This window comes from Pseudorasbora parva, chromosome 19 (genome assembly GCF_024679245.1).
Source record: "Pseudorasbora parva isolate DD20220531a chromosome 19, ASM2467924v1, whole genome shotgun sequence".
In the NCBI taxonomy this organism is placed as follows: Eukaryota; Metazoa; Chordata; class Actinopteri; order Cypriniformes; family Gobionidae; genus Pseudorasbora; species Pseudorasbora parva.
The window spans coordinates 18,036,895-18,058,627 of NC_090190.1; the positions used below are offsets into that span (position 1 = coordinate 18,036,895).

The 21,733-nt window shown below is 35.6% G+C and overlaps 1 protein-coding gene across 3 annotated transcripts; it reads right to left on the reverse strand.

Moving 5' to 3' along the window:
* Positions 1-818: 818 nt before the first annotated feature.
* Positions 819-21,248, reverse strand: thbs3b (thrombospondin 3b). 3 transcript variants are annotated; one of them, XR_010899201.1, is made up of 24 exons: positions 20,601-21,248; positions 15,561-15,767; positions 15,169-15,422; positions 13,417-13,519; positions 10,772-10,798; positions 10,573-10,655; positions 10,437-10,488; positions 9,766-9,914; positions 8,783-8,920; positions 8,536-8,610; positions 8,279-8,431; positions 7,997-8,107; positions 7,413-7,520; positions 7,090-7,249; positions 6,885-7,003; positions 6,206-6,258; positions 5,818-6,011; positions 5,221-5,399; positions 5,056-5,104; positions 4,610-4,806; positions 1,726-1,898; positions 1,448-1,587; positions 1,164-1,281; positions 846-883 (listed from the first exon to the last, which is right to left on the reverse strand). XR_010899201.1 is itself a non-coding variant. In XM_067424967.1 (23 exons), exons 1-23 carry the CDS (start codon positions 20,680-20,682, stop codon positions 1,226-1,228), a joined length of 2,862 nt encoding a protein of 953 aa, XP_067281068.1. In that variant the 5' UTR covers positions 20,683-21,248; the 3' UTR covers positions 819-1,225. The 3 variants fall into 3 exon arrangements, 2 of the variants coding, with proteins under 2 accessions (XP_067281068.1, XP_067281069.1); XM_067424967.1 differs by having other exon boundaries at positions 819-1,281; XM_067424968.1 differs by lacking the exon at positions 10,772-10,798 and having other exon boundaries at positions 819-1,281.
* Between the last annotated feature and the right edge of the window lie 485 nt (positions 21,249-21,733).

The window sequence follows — 21,733 nt, forward strand, 5'->3', positions numbered from 1 at the left end:
AAACGCCAAACTCTTGTCCGGCCAATCAAATCGTGTATAGAGTCGGTGGGTGGGGCTTAACATAATGACGGCCGAGTTGCGCTTGCGTGCTTCTAGTAAACACAGAAACTGGCGAACGGCGGTCTTTCAAATCGGCTTTGACCGCGACTCTGGAAGACTTGGAGTTAAGCTTTTCTCTGAGAAAAGAACAAAGAACGGCACTGAAGTCATTCTTAAAAAGGGGAGATGTGTTCTGAGTTTTGCCGACCGGATACGGTGAAAGCTTCACCTTCGTTGCTCTGGTTGGTTGTAGCACTATCCAATTGCGTGCATGCCGTGCAGAGGGAGTTTGAAAGACAACCGTTTATCCCGCCCCTCGGACTGAGCCCTGTCACTGGTGAGTTTCCAGACCAAACATTTTAATGTGGTTGTGGCTTGTCAGGCAAATTTTTTACATGAACATTTAAAATATCACTCAACAAGTCCACACCTTGACCCTTGACAGTCTTTAATCAATATAATATCAGTGTGGGTCGCGATTTGGTGATAGCATCCATTTAGGAACCAGAACCCTGTGCCAAGCAACACCCATCAATATTATTACTTAAAGTGCATAAATCATAACACTACAGGTGTCTGACTTAGATTTATTTTATTCTGTTAATATGTTTGAAGTGTAAAACGCTAGATCTGTGAATTTTTTTTGCTTATGGCTGGCGTGCCCTGGTCTTGCTTATGTTGCCATGGCTTCCAATGTCACATCAAGCCAATTACCAAATGGCTTATATCTGGGATAAATCATAAAAATACACCTGTCATGCATTTTTGTAAATCCCCTTTATTCATTGTTTTCACCAAATTCTTGCAGCACACTTAATGGCATAGTAGATCCCTGTCCATGGTGCTGAAATGGACAAAATGCAAAACAGGACAGGGGAAAAAACAACTGAATCACTGAATAACACATTATGGTGTTTATAAAACAACTGTGTATTTTTAAATATATGGTAATGTAGTTTAACTACACCAGGATATTTTTATTAGCAATGTTTGCAAGCTGCCAAATTTACAGTCAACTTATTTAATCATATGTATTGCCTGTATTAATTTACAACCTTTGAAAACATTTCTACCCTTCGATAATTTCACAAGATAAACTAATTTTAATCATGATCTCTTCCTACCTCTGAACACACACATACTGAATACACAAACACATAGGTAGACATGATGAGGGGATACAGGCTTATGTCCTCAGATTCATCTGCTTTTGGTACAGCATAAAGTCATCTGGTATGGAATCTGCAAAATACAAGGAGAAAAAAAAACACTGCATTGAGCTGCATGTACTCAGTGATATGCCTTCAGTTTGAAGCTCACAATTCTGATTTTATATTTTGTATAAATAAAATTGTCAAATCAGATACTAAGATTCCATTTAGAATGCATCCCACATCATGTAACTTACCATTGCATCTATAGCCGAGATTAGACCATATGACGTTCTCCTGGGAGAAGCAGAAGACGCCCAACCGTCCTCCTCTCATAGTGGTGTCTATCACAACTCCTGAATCAGCCACCAGGGCTGTACCTTCATACAGTCTTAATCTGTACCATAGATATAGAGAACCCAGTCAGACTCTACAAAACTAAATATTTCAATAGTAAGAGATATACTTGTGTGAGTCCTCATTCCAAGAAAAATGTTTTATGTATGTCTTAAAGTTAAATCAGATTAGCTCTCACCTTATGTAGCCCACCTGTGGGCGGTGAGTGAGGTGCCAGCGATAGGATGTTTTGTCCTTCCAACCCACATTTCTTGGGTCCTTCCAAAGTAAAGTAACTTCCCCTGGTGTGTCTCCTGAGTGCCACAGGGCATTACGCAGATACTCGCCAGGGCCTGTACGAGACTTCACTGCCTGAAAGAGTGAGTTAAAAATTGAAAGAGAAATTTCTGTTTAATGTTATTAAAAGACATTTAAACATTAATACACTACAGGCCAAAAGTTCTAGTCAGTGAGACTTTTTGAAAATAAATTAATACTTTTAATCAGCGAGGATGCATTATATTTATCAAAAGTGACAGCAAATAAGTGTACATTTTTAAGGAGAAAATGTATTTCAAATAAACAATGTTCTTTTAAACGTTTTATTTGTCAAAGAATCCTGAAAACAATTAAGCAGCACAACTGTTTTCAACATTGATAAGACGTGTTTCTTGAGCAGAAAATCAGCATATTAGAATGATTTCTGAAGGATCATGTGCAGGGAAATTAGCACTTTGTGGCGAGTGACTTTGCTCTGTATACCGCCACAGTGGCGGGTGGATTGTAAAACATATTTTTATTGGTTACTACTTTGCAGATTGGACCGCTTTTGTCAAAGAATGCTGTTGCTAGTAACAATAATTGACTTTTGTCAAGTAACTCATTTCATTTGTTTTCAGTGCTGAGCTGAGGTACAGATGAAAAGAAAATGATCTGTTAAAAAAGTGGCGAAATATCCCCGGTATTAAGAGGCATGCCGCGGAGTCAGCATCTTACTCTTCCTGCTCACTTTTCTAAATTAACATAAGAAATAAAACAATAATATTCTAGGCTAATGTTTAAACAGCCTAACTATGAATCTAAATAGCCTATGGTTTCTTTAACCCTCTGTCCGACGAAGGTGCCGCGCATTTTGATGGATTTTTTCCTTTATGACATGCAGCTGGAACAACTCACAATAGCTAGACTGTTATTTTTAGTTATACAGATAACTGCAAGACATAATTATAAAATATAAACGGTCTACTTTTATTTGTGTACACTCCCAAAAACAAATGCTGTGGACGTAGGGAACAGATTTTTTAAATGCACTCCACTCCAAACGCTGTCTTCATTTCAGTGTATTATTTTGTTTATTAAACACAAAGTTTTTCATTCTAAAACCTGCCGCAATCAAAGACATATATTTACATAGATGCCTCATTCGACCAATCCGCACAGGCACATGTATATATATATATATATATATATATATATATATATATATATATATATATATATATATATATATATATATATATATATATATATATATATATATATATATGCATTTAAAGCAGTTGCTTTAAATGCATTAAAGCAACTGCCATGTGATTGGTTCATTAGATAATTGCATTAAAGAGAAATTGAACAGGTGTTCCTAATAATCCTTTAGGTGTGTATATATATATATATATATATATATATATATATATATATATATATATATATATATATATATATATATATATATATATATATATATACTTTTATTTATTTTTTGATCAGTGTAAAACGACTTCTGGCTGTCTTTCTCTGCCTCAGAGAAAATGAAAACCCAGACAAGCTGATCTTGAATTCTCCTGTTATGACGTCATACCAGGAAAAGTTACCGCCCCTTCCTCTGCTTTGCCCGCCCAGAGAATTAGTAGAGAAATGGATACTGATAAATTCAGTTTATCAGTAAATGTCAGCAGCACAGGCTTTACCATACGGATTCAACAGCACCGTCACAAACAGTGAGTAACAGTGTTCATTAATGCCTGATCTGGGATCAGTGAGTTCTGATGTGTAGGTAATCATTCAAATTCACACAAACTTTCTTCCTAAATCGTTTAATTCTGTCAGTCCTGCCGCTGGCCATCTTGATGCATCAGTGAATCAAACCAGAGACTAAAACCATCAACTTCACTCATTTCTGTTAGCAGCTTGATCTGTTATTTAAATGATTAAACTACAGAGAGCAATCAAAAACACTCTTTATAATGTTCGGATCGGTCGCTCGTGTTTATGTCGCTGTTGTGTTTGTTGTTAGCTGTGGTGAATGCATTTTGTGAGAGAAATAACGTTGCAAAGTTCACTCGTGTTTATTCAGAGCTCTCAGATACAAACAAAATAAACTTGAGTTCTCAAAAACTTGGTACAATAACACTTCCTCAACAATCTTTCCCCAGCTCTCTCTCTTGACTGGCAGCGCTGCAGCTGCTCCTGCTCGCGCCTAACTAAACTACGCCCCCTCCGTACGTAATCTCATTTCAAATGCAAAGATGTCAGCCAATCACAATAGTGGGTGTTTTCACTGATGTCTCACAGCAGACACACCCCTTGAAACAGAGTATTCCAGACAAAGGGCAAATATCAGTATAGAAAAAATGCCTTTTATTTCTAAATTTTTTTAATTTAAAAATCATACTAACAATATAAGTACACCCCAGGAAACATTATAAAATAATAAAACAATCCATGCCATGGGACCTTTAAGACATCAATGTGTCGCCACGAGTCACATGGCTTAATATGGAATCGTTTGTCTGTGTGTTTTTTACTCTCATAGTGACTCTCATAGAAATACACCCCATTGACATTCATACGAGCAACGGTTGGAGTTAAAAATCTCTATCCCTTTAAGTGTAATGGTAAGAATATTTATGAAAAGCACAAAGTATACATATGAGAAGTATATAAAAAGTAGACTGAAAGTATTAGTGCTATAAAAGTATACTTAGCACTCTTAAACTTCTTCTTTGTATGAGGTGCATAATTCAGTTGCATACTTTGATAAATTGACAGCCCTAATTTGAATGCATATTTTAAATGTACTTTACCTTAAGCTGTAGTCCAGGCTGAGCTAAGGCTTTAAAGGGTAAATTCTGCCAATAGGTTTGTTCTGTCTGTTTCCACATCACCACATAGAAGCTGGAAGAGTCCTGATAGCCAAAGATGAAGCCCACGTAATCATCATCAGTGGCCGTGTTCACATGGATTGTGCCCTCAAAATCAACACCATTAAATGCTGTGTAACCTAAATAAAATAGAAAGAGGTTAATAGTCATTGAGACACAGATGTTTATCAATTTGTTGGAAGTGAAGTAAATGAACTTAAGTGTGACTTACACTTTAAGTGTGATTTTAAGTCTCTAAGAAAATGTTTTATGTACACAGTAAAAAATTATTTTATCGAATTCATACATTTTACAAGAAACTACTGTAAATGTGTGACAGTATAAATTGTTTTAAAGTAAATCACACAATTTTTATTCAGTGTACTTACCCACAGCCAAACCAGGGTCGCTATTCATGGTCTGCACAATCTCCATTCCCTAAAAAAACACCAAAGTTGTTTTTATAATACTTTAAAGACTTTGTTTACAATGAGCATACAAATATAGGAAACGCTCATATAATAAAATAAAAGCCATTTGTAATTAATGATCACCTTATTTAGTACCAGCCAATTGGGGTCGATCTGAGTATCTCCTTCAGGGTCAAGAATGATTGTCTGGAACGCTCTGAAATCTGTCATAGTGACCTCAGCGCTTTCAGGGCAAGCATCCAACAAGTCATTCACCTTATCATTGTCAAAGTCTGTCTCACACATGTCACCAACTCCATTGGCTGAGGGGAGAGAAGGTACAAAATACCTATATGATTATTTCTAGACTGAGACAATAAGACAATATATGGTATCTTTGGAAAAGAAACTAGTATACTGGTTACAGCACATTATGTTTCAAAATGTTATACTATATGATACTATATTGTTGTCACAATCTCATTACTTCAGAATTTAAGTTCAGGATATGTTTAAAGTTGTGGTTGATATTACTTTGAGTTCCTTCGTCACACTGGAAATAGAAAGCCAAGTCCAATGCATTGCATTGTGGGATACAGTGTTTCTCACAATGTGCCCTGTTACTGCACATTCTGGCAAATTAGTAGGTCATCCAAAATTCACATATTGTGCACTGTATATACACTGCAGAAACAGTAAATTTAGTATGCTTTTTCAAAAATACAGAATTAAGAATCAGACCATCAGCATCTTTTTGACTGGGGTTGGGAACAAGTCTGCAATTATCTGGGCCAGGAGGGAGGAGATCTGGAATTCCATCATTATCATCATCATCATCACACTCATCCCCAATGCCATCGTTATCTGAGTCCAGCTGAGAACTGTTGGGCACTTCAGGACAGTTATCCCTCGTGTCCTGATATCCATCACCATCCCTACACACAAAGAATCATTTTCAGTAGCTATTTAAGCAGATTTTGCTGAGCAATGAATTACACCACAAAGAAATTGAAACTGACTAATACTAAACGGAAACAAACGTAAAACAAGTATTACACTTTGAGAGAACTGTAAAAATAATTTGACCTGTTCTTTGGTCAAATAAAAATGTATCAGCACAAGTACTTACATGTCCTTGTTTGTATCACACACATCTCCCACCAAATCATTGTCCATATCTGACTGCAAAAAAAGCAAAATATGAGAATTATTCATTATATTCATACTTGGTGGCTATAGCCCCTGCTCCTTTGCCTTCAGTGGATCAAGTGCCACTAATTGTTCACAAAATAAAACTTTCATTTTTTTTATATGCCTCTTTAATAATTATTGAAGAAATGTTAATACATTCAAATAAGTGTCATTCTAGGTTAAAAGTAGTTACCCAAACATGAGCTTCTGCTTCTTCAGTTATCGACAGTTCTGAAGTAGTGATGACTCGATCATGTTTATTTTGAATCTTCATATATTTAAGTAGTCATGTTTTGAAATTTGGCTATTGAAATGTATGCAAATATTTTCTCAGGTAACCTAAACAACCTGGGGTGCCTCAAGGTTCAGTACTTGGACCTCTACTCTTCTAGATTTACACAACCTCACTGGGAACTATCATAAAAGCACACTCCTATGATTCTACACAAATGATAGACAGTTTTACATCATTCTGGCCTTATGTCCCCAATATCTCAGGTGTATCTATGCCAGCCTTTTTTAGACATCTCAACCTGGATGAAGAACTTTCAGCTTCATCTCTGGATGGTACACCCTCTTCCCTTCCCTTTACCATTAAATTGATCTCTTTGTCTAACCTGCAAAGGATCGTTGACCTCAGGACAGCTGTCACACGCGTCACCCACACCATCTCCATCTCGGTCTGTCTGCATAGGATTGGGTATCTTAGGACAGTTATCCAACATATTAGGGATGCCTGAGAAGAGAATACAGAGGATAGAATAGATGATGTGGTACAATTCTGTAAAACCACAGAACAGTTAAAAGTGAGTAGGCCAGCACCATCTCCATCAATATCATTGTCGCAGATATCTCCTTTGCCATTGCCATCAGTATCAAGTTGATCTCCATTGGGAACATTAGGGCAGTTGTCACAAGCATCGCCATAAGAATCGGTGTCAGAGTTCTGCTGGTCCTTATTGGGCACCAGGCGACAGTTGTCCTAGAAACATGCAAAATCAAAATAGCTACTGCTTAGGATCTGTCCCACAGACAATTTGTTTCAAAATAATGAAGAAGAAAAAAAACAACAGTCCATATGAAAACGGTGTGGTATCCAATTATTGCTCAATATTTTAACAACTCTTAGCCACTTGATCAGAAACCTCAACATTTTTAATTCCATCTCCATCTGCATCCTCATCACATTGATCACCAATTCCATCTCCATCTGTATCTTCTTGCCCAGAGTTTGGGGTATTCACACAGTTATCCTGCACAGAGATATTCAAATTATTAATATACATATTATACATAAAGCATGATTAATACATCACAACACAGATGAAAATATATTCAAAGGGTTATAAACAATGAATTGGGAAAAAGTGGCAAATTCAATACAGTTGTGGCTCTTTGTTTTGCGCTAAAACCTCAGGTGCTATTTGGACTCGTGTTGTGATGCAACCTGCATGTTAAATTAAGTAATAGTCTGATGCCCAGTGTAATTTTGTTTAAACAAGATTTTGTACACTTTGTATCAATCAAGATGGTAGTAATTCATAATTGATGAAGAGTGATATAACCAGTATTTCTCAGTATTTTAAAGATTCAGGTGCCTGTATACGGTCATGCTGATCTGGTCTGTGCAATACAGCGTGAAAATGGATTGGGTGATAAAACAAAGGCAGATGTGCAAATAAAAGAACTAACAGTGGGTGCGATTTATTCTTAGTGAATGAGTATGTACCGCTCTGCAGTGTTTATCATTGTCAATGCATGGAAGTGGCTCATCAGGGTAACCATCAATGTCTGTGTCTGGACCACAAACATTCCCATTACCTGCCCAGCCAACGTTACACTGCAGGACACAAAATGGAAAGAAGGATCAGCCATTTGGACAAATCTGGAGAAGTAATCCAAAACCTTACATAATTTGTCGTCTCACTTAAAAGCTGCATGTGCTTTAATTACAAATGAAGATTTTAGATTAAAAATTTCCAGGTAGGAAAATGAGTTTCTAGATTCTCACCAAGCAGGATATGTCACTATTGCGGCCCATCGCACAGTGTGCATTTACATCACAGGTGTTATAGCCCAGAGTTTCACACGTCCTCCTTGCAAAACAGCCTGCAGTCTGATTACCCACAAATCCTGCTTTACATTGGCCACACTTGAATGATCCCTATGAAAAGAGAGCAGTCGGTTTGGTAGTGGTACGTCTGTGTTTCATCTCGTATGGCTGCTCTGTTTGACTTGCCAGTTCTGAAACTTTGACAGTTTTCTCACCACTGTATTTATACAGACTGAGTTGGGCACACAGGCACTGGAGTGCTCAGCACACTCATCAATATCAAAACACTCCTGAAAAAATAAACAATAATCACACAGTAAAAGCCTGTTCACACCAAGAACAAAGTTAAACGGTATAAACGGTAGTAAAGCAATGACATTCTGAAGTCTGAGGCCATATTTTGCATTATGATTTTGTTATCCTCACTATTATTGATTGTAAGTGAATTTGACACATTTTTACCTGCTTGTGGCTCTTGGCAAACTCAAAACCAACTCCCCTGAGTGTTGTACCGGTAAATCCTATGGGACAGGACTCACAGGTGAAGCCTTTAGCTGTGTTCACACACAACTCTGCAGAGAAACAGGGCTGAGTAGAACACTATAACAAAGAGAGATATTGAAAGTAAGGGCAAAGTATGGTGAAAAAGGGACTTATGTTATAACTGTAACTTCCATTTTCTGCTGCAGCATGAAGTCTCAATACGCTATGTATTTGCTAAGATGTCATGAGTGTGGCTATGTGGTTGCTAGCTGCTTGCTTACTGTAGGGTGACCAGATTACGGAAAACCAGGACACTCTGCCCGGCAATGAGATACTCAAATTATACTCAAAGTTTACTTAAAGAAGCCTTATTAATGTTAATACATTGAAAGTATGCCCTCTCTGTATGTGATAGAAAAGTGCTAAATTACAAAATACTATCTATAACCAAAATATCTATGTCCTGGGAAAACAGGACGTTTGGTCACCCTAGCTTACTGGCCCATGTCAAGAGGTCCAACCCCAAAGTCCCTATAGTATTCTGGTCCACTGTGTATTCTACAGTATACCACTGTGCAGCCTGTTCACGCAGACATCATAAGTCATCAGCACGTTCACGTAAACTGTGCAGACATAGCAAAAATGGCAGGCGTTCGTTATTGTATACTCTTACTAACTGTACTGTAAAGTTTTCTTACTGGTGAATGGCACATGATGTAATCCAATAACATTGTGTCTGGTCGTCTCACTTCTGGTCTGTGTGTGTTAATGTGTTTTGGAGGAGGTGTGGCTTTGGATGGCGATTTGAAGGGAGCGTGGGATCATGTGCTTTTAATGCTAGCATGCTAAAGGTATCATTTCCCAGATCACTGATTGCACCTTTAATTTGTGCCTTAGCAAAGACTAATAATAATAATAATAATAATAATAATAATAATAAAATACGCAATCTTTGCAGGAACCTCATCAATGTCCTGGCAGTGTGTTCCATTGCCTGTCATGCCCTCTGGGCAGGGGCCACATTGGTATCCTGGGTACGTCATACTCTCCATGCAGCTTACACCGTTATAGCAGGGGTTAGGATGACAACGTGACTGAGGCTCATGGAATCCTAATAAACAGATAGACATACAACATACAAATGACCTCTATACACCTTATTTTTCATGAAAAAGCAGGCACAGCCAATAAATTTAATGTATTGTCATATTTATAAACATGGTTTGTAGTGCCAATAGTTTTAACATTTTCTCTTTATTTTCCAATAATGGCAAATTAATTGGAAGTCTCGTACATTCACAGAAAACAGCTTAAAGGGTTAGCCCATGATTTACTCCCTCAAGTCATCCTAGGTATATGTCATTCTTCTTTCAGATGTACAAAATCTGGAGTTATATTTAAAAAGTCCTGGCTAATCCAAGCTTTGTAATGGCAGTGAATGGGGCTCTGTTTTGAAGTCCATTAAAATCCATCTATATCCATCATAACTGATCCACACAGCTCTGTGGGGTTAATAAAGGGCTTATGAAGTGAATCTGTGTGTTTGTGTAAGAAAAATATCTATATGCAATACTTTGTAAAAAGTGTAGCACCTCCCGCAATTCAAAATTCAACGTTTTTCTCCATCACTTACCACACACTTGACATTCAAGGATGGTGTTTCTGATGAGAGACATCTCTTTAGTCTGAAAACACAGAAAAGCAGAGAGAATTTAATTTTATAAAATCCCATGTCCTATAATTGAAACCAGAAGTGTGCAATACAATACCTGTTCTCTGATATCTTCTCTCAGCTCTCCCATGATCTGGTTAAAGATTATCAGCTGTCCAATCAGAGCTTTGGTGTGATCCCCTGGCCATATGAGAGGGTCTTTTTATTATTACAGAAAACCATTACAGTGGAGATATGCTGGAGATAATTCAGTTTTGATAGTGAATTCGCATGATTTGATAATATTTGATATTTACCAAGGATGGCGTTAATGTCACTGGTGACTGTAAATAAACAGCATCAACATTTTATATTAAAAAACTGTTTTTGTTCTAAAACACAATAACATGCATACAAATATTTTGAAGTCTGTGTGAATTTTTAATGTTGTTTTGTTAAAAATGTGTTATGTGTAATCTTTTTAATGATTTTATAACAATTTTATGCATACATCTTACGATTACAAAATTACAATTTGCTTTATTACAATTTAAACATCTCATCCTGGTTTATTACAATTTAAACTATGAATATATTTTATTAAAAATTTTATTTTATTCCTCTGATGACAAATCTGAATTCTCAGCTTAATATTACCAGTTAAAACAGTTGTGCTGCTTAATATTTTTGTGAAAACTGTTAAAAAATTCAGGATTCTTTGATGGAGAACATTTACAGTTGCAGTCATTGGCACCCATGGTAAATATGATCAAAGATGGCTGTAAAAATACATTACAGCCTTGCTGCATTGTTATCCTCTTGATATATCGTTTAAAAAAAATCTATACCTTTCATTGAAAATAAAGAATTAATTAAATTAAAGTAAAAGAATTAAAGGTCCGGGTAAAATCACATTATGAAATAAATGTTTTTTCTCCAAAACATGTTGGCCACAATTATTGGCACCCCTAGAATTTTTTTTATTAGTAAAATATCTCTGAAGTATATTCCCACACCATGGTGACTAGGAACATGAAATTGTCTGGTTATGACGTCTTGTCAAAATCATTTATTGGGTAGGGTTAGGGGTAGGTGTAGGGAGGGCTTATATTGTCCCATTAAGGTGACATCCATTTAATAATTTTAAATATAATAATTTACACTATGCTATTATTGCATCCTGTTAATGTACAACAATACTGTGGTGCAAACAGTATGTATCTGTCAAAATAAAGTATAAATTGCATCTAATTACTATTTACACATATTGCAAAGAACTGCTACTTTTTTATGGTGTAAATAGAATATATCACTATTTTCACTTAGTAAATATCATCTATCTCTAAGAAAATATGTTATGTTATGAGTTTAAATAGAATCTAGTTGATATTCACACTTGGTTAATAAAAGGGTGCCATTAATTTTGGCCAACATGTTTTGGAGAAAAGCATTTATTCCATAATGTGATTTACCCCCCACTTTCAATTGTTTTACTTTAATGAAAGGTTAGATTTTTATTTTATTTTTTTAATAAAAGATCAAAAGGATAAACAATGCAGATTTATTTTTACAGCCATGTTTGGTCATATTTACCAAGGATGCAAATAATTCTGACCACACTTTTAAAAGAATAATCATAACATATTACTATTATAAACTAAAATTATAACTTTACTTACACTTTTTATCAAGCTTGCTAAAGTATTAATTTCTTTTTTTTAAAAACTTACTGACCCCAAACTTTTGAACAGTATATTGTATATTCCATTCTCTACATTTCAAGATTATCCTCTTTTTTTTAAAAACATCACAACTTCATATATAAAATTATTATAACATAAACATTTCATAATTATTACTAATATATATATATATATATATATATATATATATATATATATATATATATATATATATATATATATATATATATATACCATTTGGATGTTTGCAAATAAATAGCAATGACGTATTCTGTGTACGGAGCTTAACCAGTTGCAGAAAAGGACAGTTTTGCAGTAGCTGTCTATTCTAAGCCACAGAATAAAATAATGAAAAAAGGTAATTTCTAGTGTATATCTCACAATTCTGAGAACAAAATCAGAATTACGAGATATCAACTTTTTTCCTAAGAACTGTAATAAAAATGTCAGATTTGTAAGATAAACCAAAAAAGAGTATGTTTATGCTATGTAAAATGTTACAGATTCATAATATGATTTAATGCTTTAACTGTAGGGCCAAAACATTATTTCCAATATATGAACTGTATATGTAAAAATTACGTAGACTTATGGCTGCTTTAATAGAAGACAAATCTTTCATCAGTCCATTATGTGGTTTACAACCTAAATGTCTTTTTTTAGCTTCAAACAGCATCTTCAATGATGGTATTATATAAAAATTACGATATTTTTAGCATTCTGATTCTGACATCTAAAGGCACAGAATCTGGTTGTTTTTTTTCTTAATCTGTGAATTTTGCTGATTTTCTTCCACTTGTTAGCACTGTTTTTCTGCCACCACAATGCGCATGCAGCTGCAAGTGATGTAATTGTGACGTCTGCTCCCAAATGGGCTATCTACAGTATGCATAATTTCTGTATAACCACATGAGGGCAGTATGATGACATGACAATATAATACTAGCCTACTGCTTACAGTATATTTGCAGTATGTACACTGCCTAGTGCCTACTATTCAAAAATAGTCTGTAAAAAACATTATAGTATGTATTGATAAAGGTCTGACAAACAGTAATATGCTATAGTGCTGTCACATTTAGGTGGTTGGTTACATAATTTAAAGTTAATTTGTCACCCTGGAAATGAAAGGATGAATTAAGTGTATTGTTGGACATAGTACTACCCAGTGTGCTCTGCTGTAAATTGCATACATTCGTATTTTTCAAGATGTCTTGTAACATAGTTAAAGTTCATCTGATGCTGAAATAAGTCCTTACCTGCATTGTTTATAGCTGAATCACCTTGAAATGGACAGTCAATGAGGAGACCAGCTGTAGCCAGAGAGCCACCGAGAGCGAGTTTGACAGACTCTACTGAGCCCTAAAATATATACATATAAAACATACTCATTACTAGCATATTTACACATATCCTTATCCTTCTTCTTCCTGACTTCACTGTTTAACACACAGACATTCACACCAGTACAAACTGGAAAATGTGTAAAATATTAAGAGATGTATTTAAATCACTTAAAAAGTACAAACCACAAAATTTGAAATATAATTTATGAGTTGTACTCTATGTTCATGCAATAAAAATAAAAAAACACTATAAGTGTAATGACATGAATCAAGCGGTTTAACCTAAGTCTTCTGAAGTTGTATATATGAAAAAAGCCTAAATTAAATATTAAATCTGTTTATAATATAAAGCAATAGTGTCTCTTCAGAAGACAATTTGGTAATACTTTCTATGAACACCATGCTTATAAATGAGTATAAATGGAGCAATATAATTTATTATAAGTAAGCATTACTATTTTATAAACATATTTATAAAGACTTCTGAAGACTAATACTGCATTATAAGAACAGTTATAGTTACATTTATATTATTTGTATTATAGTAATTATAAGTCATGCATTTGCTTTTTCAACATGCATGCTCATAATCCATTATACACTGATTTATAAGTATTATTTGGTTGGTTGGTTCAAATAATGTATTTATAAAGATGCAACCTGCATTGCTATAATGTTATTATATTATAGTTACAATGACTTTTTAGTAATTCATTTTTATTTTTGTGAAATAAGTTAAAATATCGTTATTACTAGCTGTGTTCTGTTCTTATAAATACTTATTATGAGTAATAATATAGTTACTAATCTCTATAAATGCATGGCTTTAAGTAAAGTGAAAACATATTATGCAATTTTCCTAAAGCAAATGTTAAGAAATCTTGAAGATTTAATACATTTTAAGTTGTTTATTTGTAAATGTAACTAATTAACAATAATTCCTGTAATAAAATAATGGGTGGGGGGTTAAATTATTAATACCAAATATATTTTGTTACATACTAGCACTGACACATATATAATATTAATAGTAAAATTCCAAACTGCTACAAGCAATGCCATGCATATGGCCAAGGAGATATAGAGTTTAACAAATCAAAATTACCATTCATGACTCTAATGTAAACATTAGCCGTTAAAAACAATTGATAACTATGGTACAACAAACACAATTTTATATTCAATCATTTATAAATCAATGTACTGTATAATGGATTATGAGTAGGCACATTAAAAAAGAAAATGCATGACTTTTAAGTTTACTGTTAAACTATAACTGTTCTTATAATGTATTATAGATCTTAATGAGTTTTTATAAATATATTTAAAGAATATTAATACTTATGTATATATAAGTATAAATGGGGCTATAATTCATTTTAAGCATGGTTTTCTTAGAAAGTGTTCCCAACTATTCATATAGATTATCTTTACAATGTCATTGAACATTTGGAAGCATCTGAGTTTTGGTTGCGCGGATATGGAGGGACAAAAAAACGAAAAAGATGAGACAAAGTCTTAAGGGTTTGAAACAACATGCGGGTGAATAAATGACAAAATTACATGTTTTGCAAGTTTACTGAACAGTGATGAAGTTTACTTTGATTCACACTGACTGCAACACATGACAGACATGTTCTTTAATTGTTGACCTAAATGAATCACCTGTATCCTGGCATAAGACTTCTGCCCGGTGCGAACATCCACAGATGTTGCCTCTAATGGAAGCCCGACAAAGGAAGGGAGGCCCTGAGCAGAGTCGACTAAACGGCAGTTTACATAAAGCTCTAGGTTTATGTGACTCCGTCTAAGTCCACCCATTCTGAGAATAAGTGACTGAGTGCGTCCCTCAGCGAGGACAGGATTTTGTAAATTGACAACATGAGCTTTGCCATCAGAGCGCAAGTATCGCACCAGTACTGAGGAGAGAAATGAGAATTGATCTTTACAAAGACAGGAATCACAAAAAAAAGACTTACTTCAACAACCAAGAACCTATAGAAACACAAATGAAATTTGGGGAAATGTTTGCAAAGGTATTTGGAAAAAGCGCTTACATTTGTTGATCTTGCCTACAGCAGCAATCTCAAGGTACTTCTTGTTGTCCTCCTTATCATAGAGACCGAACAAAACTCCGCCGAGTTTGGCTGGCAGCATGAAGGTGGAGGTGATGTACAGATCTTCCACTGTCTGCAAAGCTCCAGACAGATTCTCTATAGCTGCAGCTGTCTGAAGTGCATCACGGAGCTCCAAAATATTTATCACTGAGAGAGAAAAAGCATTATTTTTCACATATTTTACATTGTAGCAGCAGCTCTCTTCGCAGTCTCAATCAGTTCCCTAGCTCCAGGGCTCGTGAATCAGTATATTGTGTACACGAGTTCGACCACTGGTAAGGACAGTAAAGGATGCTGGCTCACTACATATTGGGACACTGATGACTCTATTACCGGCAACGTGACTACCACCTCATTGTACAACATCATTACAGGTATTTATGAACAGCAGCAGGAATATGCTGTGTCCAAATTCGCATTAGAGTTTTTTTTGTGAAAAAAGGTCCATACATTTGAGTGTGTAGCAAAAGAGCAACATTTGGGACATAGCTAATATCACGTCATGCAATTGCGTCTTAATGGTTGCTTTGTTGCACGCATCCTGCTGTAAACGGGCCTATCAATCATATTGTCATCCACCACATTTCATTTCCTCCACATTAGAAAGAAATGCAGTAGCACATTGATCTGCATTCGTGGTGGCTTTTTCCGGTTTCACGATAAACCACGATAAAATGTACTGGCGGTTAGTAATATCGGTTTGAAATTGAATTATCATTAAAACCGTCAGTGATGATCACGATTTAGAAAACTCACGGTAAATCCTTTCCAGGCTGGTGCAGGCAAGCGCAGCACGCAACGCTGTTTTCTGAATGAGAAGAAATGACAGAAGGCAGTGACAGCATCGGGAGATTTTCTTCGCAAATCTGTGAAGGGTTGCGAACGCAAGGCAAATGGACTTTGACCTCAATACCAAACTTACGTCTGGGAAAAAATAAAGTGAAGCTTGAGCCAAATACGAACTAATAAGTTCAGACACGACTAGGGTGACATTTAAGGAATAATAATCAGGGCTTGACATTAACACCCGCCGTTTGTTTGGTGTAGGCCTATTTTGGCTGTGGCGTGTAACACAGTAACTCATACTAGTCCCTGTTGCTAGTCACCTACTTATTATAGGCTTCTCAAAAGCCATCTGTTATAATCGCGTTGCGCATTATAACCTATTACACGTGTTTCTATTGAGTTTATGATTGCAATGTCTAATAATCAGATGCGTTCTGATTAACCAGAGTTTTTTTTCACAGCGCGCTCTCACTCACTGAAATCTGCACTCAAAGCAGACATGAACGTGCGATGCATGTTGGAGATTCATTCAGCATACGGTTGAATGTTTATAGTTATGAATAGTTTAAAACAAACACAGCAGAACCATAGCGCATCTGATATGACTGGCATAAAGTTGGCTTGACATTTGCAAATTTGGGACCGTCTCTAAAGTTACATACAACATTGGTATGCACATTTGTGTAAAACTGACTGTAAAGTGTTCATAGGTGTCGAGTATAAAGCAAACCTTTTGTATTTTTGATATTTAATCAAATAAACGGTCAAAGCATATGAAAATATGGATATGATTAATTTTACTGGGATACTGTTTGGGCTTGTACACAAAATATGCTGGATTTAAATGTGTCATAGCTGATATAGGACACTGATGAGAATATTGCTTTAACATATTTATAAAAATAATATTAAAGATTATATTTACAACAAATTATTATTTATGCATTATGTGCTGCTATTGACGACAGCCAATATAAGGAAGGAAATCCCACAGAATAGAATCTTGCTTTAAAAAAGGTGCACAGAGCTGCTTTTGTTGTTTCGTGATTTTCAAATATAAAACTTGTTTAAATGTTTTCAGTGTGTGCATTGGTTCTTTTTGAACACTTTATCTCATTTGAACAAAACCGTGATAACATTGATAACCGTGATAATTTGGGTCACTATAACCGTGATGTGAAATTTCCATACCGTTTCATCCCTATTGCGCACCCACAAGCCAGTGTGTGCGTCAGCAAAACTTCACCTCAGACAAATCAGCATGTTCAAAAACTTCCGCAATTGTATTTTTCCTTCAAATTACCATTCAAGAGAGTGAACGATGCACATGAAGAAAGGAATTTTATTATCACACATAAAAAAACATATTCATTTACTCACATGAATGTGTTGCATCATTCCTGTCAGATCCAGAAGCCACTACAGCATCATTTTTTTATTTCATCCTGTCTGCAAATCCAGTCTCTTGTTTACAAACGAATCCACAGTGAATGTTTCGATGTTTAAAACATGCCATAAGCTTGGAAGTTTGATCCGGTTTAGCTCCACCTAGGCCTATGTTTAGGGGTGGGCGGATCGATCTAAATATCGATAGTATCGATGCAAACACTGGTATTGGTATCGGATCTATACAGTTGTAATTTAATTGATATTTTAATTTAAATATCTCTCCTCTACGTTCATACTTTGCTTGTGTCTTCTACCACTATAATCCTGAGCAAAAATGCTGCTTACACATCCTCGCCTGCTGCTGCTCTGCTGTGATTCGTTGTTGTGCCGTCACGTGACTCACTGACACAACGCGCGAACTGCAGTAGCAAACTGAGTGAGCGAAGCTGATAGCTGCACATTCATTGAGGGATCAGGATGGCCGAGAGGAAGAGAAGCGTTGTGTGGAGCTATTTTACGGCACTAAATAATAATACTGCAACTTGTGATACGTGTAAAAAGAGCATTCGATACTGAGGCTACCCTACAAACCTATTCAAACACTTCAAAAAAGGCTGTAGGCCTAAATAATGAATTCTACAGTGCCTAATAACTAATAATTTTGTGGACTTCTTCAATACATTATATTGCCTAAAGTATTGATCATTTATTCACCTGAGAAATAATACATACTGCTCTCCCCTACACAAAAGTTTTTTTTTAAAGGAGTACTTCAGCGCTGGGAAGATGAATCTGTATTTAAACTGGGTCATTAATGTAGTAGAAATGTGAAATTATTTTTGAATTTGGTGCTTTCTAGACTGAGAAAAGACAGAAAATTAATTTTTGTCTCATGGGGATGAAAGACTACAATTCCCAGAATGCTTCGCTGCCCTTTGAGGCCATTCCCAAAGCCACCGCTACAGGATTACAGTGACTGAGTTCAGAAAGTACAATTAAATACTGAAAGTGTGTGTTCAATATAACGATCGAGTTGCCGCGTCACGCGTGAGTCTCACAGCACTAACTCAGATTTGGAGTCAGATTACATTTAACGTCATAAATGAGCTGATGAGCTCTCGTGATGAGAGCTGAGGTAATCGCGACCACATTCGCGGCATACATTCACAACACGTTTTCAGTTCATGCCTTTGGAAGCTTAACTTTAGAAATTATTTTGAGAAGAGGTTTCTACTGATACAAAGCCATATGCTAATCGCTGAAGTAACCCATTAAGTAAAAAGTATCGTATTGGTATTGGCATCGATCGATACCAAATTTTGCAGTATCGCCCACCACTACCTATATTTCTTTATCTTACTTGTCATATCATTATATGTGCGAGTCAGTGGACAGGGCTACAGAATTAGGCATTGGTCTTTAGGCGGCGTTTCACTATTCTGTGACGTCACAGGTATCATTTGATGGGCCTGGTGTCAATAAAAGCTTTTCTTTGACTAACAAGGAAGTTTTCAGCTCTGAAACTTAGAGGATATTCTTATATTACCATGACCTTTTATATTTTATAATCTCAAGGGAAAGTTGATTTCTCAGTTTATGACCCCTTTAAACTAGGAATATTGTGATGTGTCGGTGTATGCTTTCGAAAGAAAACTCAAGACTACAAAGAAGGCATTCAGAAACAGTGCTTATAATACAGAAATTAACTCCCTTTTGAGTGGACTTTGTAACTTTTCAGTCCTTTTTCATGCTCAGACAGCAAAAATACAAACTAAATAAAGTTGAAAATGTAAAAAATAGGTCCTCTTTAAATGTACGTTTAATAAATCTCATGAAAACAGCTACCCTTTAAATGTATATAATATTTCAAGAACGAATTGGAATAGAAACAACATATCATTAATTAATTACATAAATTATTAAATGTTAAAATGAATAATTTTTTTTTTTTTTTAAATGTCTTGCATTTACGATCCTGTGAAAACAGGGGGTGCTAGAGCACCCCATAGGCTATGCAGCGCCTATTTCCAAGAAAAACGTTAACACAAAGAGCTTTTTATGATGGTAAATTTTAATTTAAATCTAGTTAATATTTGATCCTACACTCATGTCATATAATTCTGAACCCAACTTTTGCCACAAACTGAAATTAAGTAGGTTCTGTCTATCAGATTTGACCTAGGCTAATTCCACTGGTGTAAATGCTCTTCGATGGAAAGAGGCATTTTTTCATTTAATTGTTTTATGAATATTTTCTCTGCATAAACATCCTTTAGGCATTGGTTGTTCAGCTAAGTAGGTTTAGTAAATAATTACATTTTACATTTAAATGCATTTAGCAGACATATCCAAAGCAGAATGTGCAATATCACAGAACATAGCGGAAATAAACTTTTTCCTCTTTTTTTAAACAGTGCCACAAAGACAATAACAACTTAATTAAAGCTTAATTTCTGTAGTCAGAGTTTATACTAGCAGCTTCCACTTATTTGCATATTATCTCAGTGTTTGGGGGCACTGTCCGAGAACTAGGACTGTCACTAGTAGGAATTCAGCATTAAGTGAAACCATAAAGGATGGTTTTGAATTAGGAACCAACCAACCAACGTTTAACAGTGCAACTAACCCCGAACGCTTTATGTCACGAAGAACGTGAAAGGAGAGGACATGCACCATCACTTGTCCAGAAATTTCACAGAAAGAACAGCAGCAAATTCCAATGCAAGAAAATAAAACCCATAATAAATAAGCGTTTACAATAGCCAACATTTTAAGATGTAGGCTATGATCTAAATAGAATCCCACCTTTAATTTCCGATGATTCGGAGAAGTGGCCAAAAGCAGCGTACAGGACCAGCAGGTTTGGCACAATTTTCCTCAACTCCATCCTCTTAAAAGTCCAGCAAATATTGTTCAATAAAACGATTCAAATATATTCCAGTTTAAAGTCCTGTTTCCCAAAGCTCCCAAAGTCTTCATAACATCACATAAACCCGCTGACCGGAGAGTCGTTGTGACCTGAACGGCCCGGGGTTCAAAGAGGGTGAGTGTCTGAATCCGCGGGTCCTCTGAAACTGAGCGCTCAACACTTTCTATCCCAAATGAGAAACAGAAGTTGAGCTGCAGGCGACGGCAGGGGGACTGGGGAGAGATAACGAGTCTTGTCAATCAACTTAGAAGTATTTGCAGGTCTCTCCCGCTGCGTCTTCAGCTTACTCTCCTTTCAGACTGAATTTCACCGTGCAAAATATATATGAAGGTTTTTGTTTCGGTAAACTAAAAATAGATATTTTGAGTTTGGTTCAAGACATGAAACATAGGCCTAATAGGCGGCAGAATTTTTCCGAACATTTGGATAAATTTGAGGGCGGAATCCGAAGCTCACTTCTTGTCTTAATAAAAAAAAATAAAAAAAAATAGTTTAAATTAAAATGACATAATGCCTATTTTAGTGTGGTGTCAATAGTGTCTCTAGCACTGGCAGCGACAACGTAAATCAAACTACACTGTTGCTATGGTTACCTTCTCAAGTTTGTTTGGCGCCAAAATACATACCTTTACTAACTTAAACGCACAAACAAACAAATAAATGGAAAAAGCACAACAACTGTGTTTAGCCTACATGTTATTTTAGTATCAAATCATTTATAATTTTAAACAAAAACTAAAATTATAAACGTTAGAAATGGTAGGCTACAGAAAACCAAGCAATGCCACTGCATTTTTGTTTGGTCAGGTAAAATGGCTGCCATTTAATTGTATAACAAAATAGTCACATCTGAACAGATTATTCTAAAGCCTATTTCAGAACAGAATACAGAATGTGCGTGACATGTAACAGAATACAGAATGCGCATGACATGTAACAGAAAAGCGTTATTGTGTATTTAAGCACATCCAGACAGATCGAGAGCATCAAGGTAGGGGAGGAGTAAATG

Excerpts from the sequence above, each read along its gene's own strand:
- thbs3b (XM_067424967.1), bottom strand. The coding sequence starts at position 20,682 with ATGGAGTTGAGGAAAATTGTGCCAAACCTGCTGGTCCTGTACGCTGCT. Across the intron at positions 10,656-10,771 it reads TGACATTAACGCCATCCTTG|GGGATCACACCAAAGCTCTG; the intron begins GTAAATATCAAA and ends TCATATGGCCAG. Across the intron at positions 5,400-5,817 it reads CAGTCAAAAAGATGCTGATG|CCAATGGAGTTGGTGACATG; the intron begins GTCTGATTCTTA and ends CTCTCCCCTCAG.